Source organism: Telopea speciosissima, chromosome 5 (assembly GCF_018873765.1).
Source record: "Telopea speciosissima isolate NSW1024214 ecotype Mountain lineage chromosome 5, Tspe_v1, whole genome shotgun sequence".
NCBI classification, from domain to species: Eukaryota; Viridiplantae; Streptophyta; class Magnoliopsida; order Proteales; family Proteaceae; genus Telopea; species Telopea speciosissima.
The window spans coordinates 42,722,397-42,728,310 of NC_057920.1; the positions used below are offsets into that span (position 1 = coordinate 42,722,397).

The 5,914-nt window shown below is 40.0% G+C and overlaps 1 protein-coding gene across 1 annotated transcript; it reads right to left on the minus strand.

Annotated features, from left to right (window-relative positions):
- Positions 1-455: 455 nt before the first annotated feature.
- LOC122660841 (protein TIC 20-II, chloroplastic) lies at positions 456-1,132 on the minus strand. Its single transcript, XM_043856087.1, has one exon. It carries the CDS (start codon positions 1,096-1,098, stop codon positions 460-462), a length of 639 nt encoding a protein of 212 aa, XP_043712022.1. The 5' UTR covers positions 1,099-1,132; the 3' UTR covers positions 456-459.
- Positions 1,133-5,914: the final 4,782 nt, after the last annotated feature.

Below are 5,914 nucleotides of genomic sequence, written 5' to 3' on the forward strand. Positions count from 1 at the left end.
AATTAATTGCCCAATTCTAAATACTTTTCCAGCCTTAGAATCCACAACATCTCGTTCCAGAGGCCTCGAAAACCTTTGCTGGCTTGCTTGGAAATTCATAACAACCCAGTCTTCCACACACACACACATGGAGCCCATAAAAATCTTGGCATCTACTTTATTGGCTACCCTACTAATTTTCCAGAACCCATTCTTCTGCAAGCTCCCAAGAGCAATTAATTAGGAACAAAACAGGTAGACTGTACCGTTAGATAATTCAGTTTTCAGACATCTATGTTCCATTTCAAAATTTCAAATCACAGATAACAAAACAAACAATCAATTAAGTGAATAGATTTAAGGGGAAAATTCATCAAACACCCAATTAATTGAATGAATAAGAAGTAAAGGTCATGGGAAAGGCAAACTACATATTCAATTCTGAACATACCCATTTGATGGCATAGATTCATATCAATCTCAAAGCTGCCTTTCTGCAGCTTCAGCAACAAAGGGCAAGTAAGGAGTCCTACCCAGAATACAAAAACCTATGCTATACAAGAAGCAAGCCACAATGAACAGAAAGATCGCATTATAACCCATTACCAGAAATCGAAACCCTAGTCCTTTACCCGGATTAATGATTCTTTGGACCAGCAAAGGAAGCACCAAAAGCACATCCAACACGACTGCCTGCATCGAATTGAACCTTACGTAACTGCTAAACCTAGGGTTTCTCACGACCCCCAGGTACAGAGCAAAGAATGCCACAAAGCTCCCGTAAGGGATCGATTTGTAGAAGCTCAACAAAGGCAAGATCGGTTCCAGAAGAAGCCCTAGGTTAGGGTACCTTGCGAAGAGGTAACGTCCGTACTGTAAACCGTTGAAGAACGGGAGAAAGTAAGCGACGACTGAGATTAACCTCTCGGTGGCTGGAACCGTCCGATAGGACATGCAAACAATCTTCGACGGTAGTTTGACACTGCGGGGAGAAATCTTGATTGTTGATCGAAGGGAATGTGGGAATCTGATGGCTAGTGAGGGACATGAGAAATAGGGTTTCTTTAGGGTTTGAGGAGAGGGATGAAGGGAGAGACGAAGCAGAGGAAGAGAAGCCATTTTTCGCTTTCTGTGCCTGCGGGAGTTCGGAATTTATTTAAGTTGAGGTCGAATCTTGTTTAGGCAAAGGTATGTTGTTGTAGACACAGTAAATGGTCTTAATCGGTTCGGTTTAAATAGTTTAACTAAATAGCATCAATTTTGAAATTTAAAGTCGAACCATTTATTAAACAGTTTCGTGGTTTTGGTTTTAAACGGTTTGATTCGGTAAACGGTTTTTATTTGCTTTTGGCATATTTTTGTACATTTAAGAGTGTTAAACGGTTCGGATTTGTTCGGTTCAAACTATTTAACTAAACGGCCTCAATTTTGAAACCATAACAGAACCATATTAAATGTTTTCACAGTTTCGGTAAACGGTTTTGGTTTGATTTTGACACCCTTACTTGTACTACTAGTATAGCTAGAAACGGTAGCGAAGTTCCATCCTTCCTACAGTTAAAAGCAATTATGTATTGACCACCAAAAAAAAAAAAACAGTTATGTATGCCCTAGCAAGTGCAAAGTATATGAATGCTCTCAAATATCTTAACAAAACAAAAAAGAATGCTCTCAAATATTTTTGTGAAAAATGATCATTTTGCCAGCGCAATGGTTCATAGTACTTTACCAAATTACTTACCCAATCTTTTGTTTAATTAAAATTTTAAAATAAAAATAGGAAAAAAAAATACTAACATGTCGCGTGGTTAGCATGATTCCTATGTCTAGACACAAACCAACAATTTTGTACATGAAAAGACCATTCAACACCAATGAAATCGAAATCACACCCAAACCCATGCCTTTATATGCATTTTCATTAGCTGTAAAAGGGCTACACGACCGATTAGCATTCTCTTGCCCATAAAAATATATGTTATTGAAATGCCATAAAGAGGGGTTAATTGTGACCTTGTGGATGTGAGGGCGTCTATTTACTACCAAACAAAGAAAAAAATTGTTGGTAAAGAGCCAATTTATTGGATAGAAAGGCATGAGGAGCTCAAGGCTTCCTGATTACATAAATCCTGAAGCCAGGGAGTGGAAAGAGGCCAGTCTGTCTTACATGCCAGAGACAGTGCCTTCCGAGTTAGGGAATGGGATCCTACGCAGAGGCCAGAATGGTCTACAGGTTTGATTGACTTTGGGTTTGAACCCTAGACCCCTCTCACTTATAGCATCTATGAAATGTGACTTTTAGGATAAATTACACTTGTGATCGGAGCGTATAGGTGCACGGAACTTGAGGATATACAATACGACAATTGTGAGTGGATTGAACATTTGAACTATTTTATGGAATTTCTCTCATTAGGCTTATGACTAGGTTATGCATAATGATGTGGTGTAATTATTATGCATGTTATGTCACCTCCTATTTCTTATTATTTTGGAATAATGCAAAGACGATGAGATGTAACCATGTTGTATGCTAGATGTTCTAGGACTGAAATTCTATTTTGGAATTTATATAATTGTTGGTATGAATGAAATAAAATATGAATATGTGATAAGACTGAGTGATGAAATCCAAGTGCTGTGAGTGGGTGCCGGATTTGTGATTGCCATGAGAGTATTGTGAAAAAGAAGAATGATATGTATAATGAATGATTGTGACGTGTATATGGTGGATTGGACTCAGGTTGTGACCGGCCGATCGATATATAGGTATCACACCCGACGTATTATTATATTACGTATGTGTGTAAGCTAGGGGGCGAGAGGATAGCCGGGCCACTGTGTTTGGCACTATGGACTAGACCTCTAGGCTACACATGCATGTACATTTGCATTATAGTAGTTGTTTGTTGGCTAGGATATGACTTACCTAGTACTACAACCCTTTCCGACAGGGCTTTAGGTGTCTGGCAAGCCAATGGGTCCCGACCGTATTTTTTGGGTAGCTCACCGTGAAGTTCAGGCACCGACAATAGTTCAAGCTGGACACCAGGATGAGGTTTGTATCAGGAGTTTACGGACAACCCGGTGAGGGGGGCTGATGTTGCAAGCTCCCATTGTAGCATGGCTTTGACATTGTCGGAATGTCATCCGGTTTATGGCACTGTTTGCCGATGATGCTACCTATGTTATAGTAATGCTTGACTCGACTTAGAAATTCGCTATTAAGAGGAAAATTAATAAATGCATTCATGCATCATTTGTGATGAGCATACTTTAGCATGCATTATTATTGTATTGGTTGTGTGTTTGATCACTCACTAGGCTTATGGAAGCTCATCCCTCAGGAATATTTTTTTTAAGATATGGATATAGGAGCGACGGATCCAGTGGAGATTGATCCGGTGTGTTATTTTGGAGATGGCTATGAAGCCTGGGGTACCCAGCTTGAGCAAGAGCATGGACCCGACTGTGCCTGCGAGGCGTGTACTTACAGAGCACAATAGATCGGGCTAAAGGCTCGTGTGGTTATGTAATTAAGGATGGATGGTACCTTGTGATTCTCTTTTATATCATATACTTGCTATTATGGTATTATGGAATTTATACACATCATGGATATTTGGAATAAAATGCCGCTTATGCATATTTATATTATATCATTTTAGAATCCTAAACTAGGTACTATTATTATTCTTGAATGTTTTCGTTGTGACTCTGAAATTACGCTTAGTCTTTAATTGTACAAATTGTGGTGAACTTGACACAACAAAGTGTCGATCCTGTGGTTAGGTGTGGAATACATGGGTATTCCTATCACATTACCCTTGTCTTGGGTTTGGGGTATGACAGTCTGCCAATGAATAGTTGATTGAAGAAGCAGGAAGGATGGACTTAGAGTTACTGATTGAGGATGCTACTGTGTCATTTGCAGCCCTATCAGTGCAACCATCTCTTGTTGGGAATATCCAGCTAGCTCAATCATCCAAAGAAGATTTTCAAAAGATCTTTGTCACACCCCGGTCCCTACACCTAGGTACATGTGACTGGAATACCATCATATTCCACACTAACCCCAAGGATCTACACTTTACAATACCAGGATCACCGACTCCACATAACAAATCAAATCAGAGTATGTGCGAAAGCTATATAACATATATAAATTATCAGAATGCGGAAACTACGTAGGTGATGTCATATAGTAAGTGACATCTTATTCCAACATTTCAAGGTTTGTAAAACATTAACTAGCAATATGTATAAACACAAGTAAATAAATTCCAAAAGTTAAAATTGTATTTAATACATCAACCTTCGATAATCATTCCAAAATTCATATGGGCCTCAAGCCTGCACTAAACCACACCATGAGCACTGGCCTCACAATTACACCCCAGTCCATGCTCATCTCCGCCAAGTACCTTAGCCATTAGAGTATTGATACACCGAATTGCCATTGGTTGGTTCCACCAATCCTGTATTCATGTCTTAAAAAAAAGAGGACCCTCGAGGGATGAACTTCCACCAAGCCCATTGAGCAATTAGATCACACAAGCATATGCAGACAATCATGAATGCACAATCCACCAGGATGCAGACCAAAAATGATAAACGAATCCCACAACATCCCATACCACCAGGTCAATTCGTACACCAGATTCAGTTTACAGTCATACAAAGAATGTATAATGAGTTTATTTTATTATTATCTACCTAATAAACAGAATGCCTAAGTCTTTGGGGTAAAGTGCTACTGCAACATCCCTTAGGTAGCATCCCTGGAGAGTCAAACACGGTGACTATCCGACGTAGCAACCCGAGTTGCTGTTGGAAGCTGGCGAGATCAAACCCCCTCATCGGGTTATCCACAAGCCCTAGAGATAACCCTACTCTCACCCAAGTACCAGTGGTCTGTTGAGAATGACACCCCAATCCGTCGGAAGTCACCATCGATTACCCAACACCTTTTCCCATGTTGAAAAGGGGTGTAGCACTGGGGAAATATAATCCGAACCATGCATCTAAAAAAAAGGATGCATACTCACATATAAGCCAGAGATCGAGTCCATACTATCGACTAACGGTCGGCCCGGCTATCCTCTCACCCCCTCTAGCTTACATGTGGCCATGCAAGGGTACGATGGATGTGATACAAAATAATGGTCAGCCCGATCGCAAACTTGTACAACTCATGGAGATCCCAAGTTCGGTGTCCACTCACAGCACTTGGATCCCATCACTCACACTCATCACATAAACATTGCGTATCCAACACATAATCGTTGCATACAAAATGAGCTCTAACGGATCTATTTTTGGTCCATCTGGTCGATCGGATCATAACCATTAGAGAAATAGATCCGTTGGAAACTAGCTGTTGGACCGGACCAAGTCACGGGTACGTTCCCATGATGCTGCTGCAAGCATCCGGATGAAATGGGTTCTGAGATCCGATCGATCGGATCACAGTCCCGTTCCCCTGTATTGCTTGATTCTGACAGTTTTGATTGTGGGGATTCGTGAGATTTTGCTCTAACCTTTTTCTAACATTTCCTAAGTTCATGTGGGTTCAAATGACAACCTCCTAAGGTCTTTATATGATGTAATGCAATTTCATTAATATTATGCAAATGCAAATACAAGTATGCAAGTGTGTGTGTGTATTTGTAAGTGCGCGCACAAGCATCTTCATAAAGGTCTTCATCTTGAATTCTTCAAGTAATGTTCTTCAATCTTCAATTATTCTTTAGTAAGAATAGTGAGGTGTCGTCAAAGCCTTGATCTTTCAACCTTTATCTTGAATATCCTTGTGCTTTATGTCCTTCAATTTCTTGGCTTGATCTTCTTGGTTCCATCATCAAACCTGTTGATATATTTATATACAATAGCTTGTGCCAACACGTTTGTTATCATCAAAACAATCATGGAGCTA

Excerpts from the sequence above, each read along its gene's own strand:
- LOC122660841 (XM_043856087.1), bottom strand. The coding sequence starts at position 1,098 with ATGGCTTCTCTTCCTCTGCTTCGTCTCTCCCTTCATCCCTCTCCTCAA.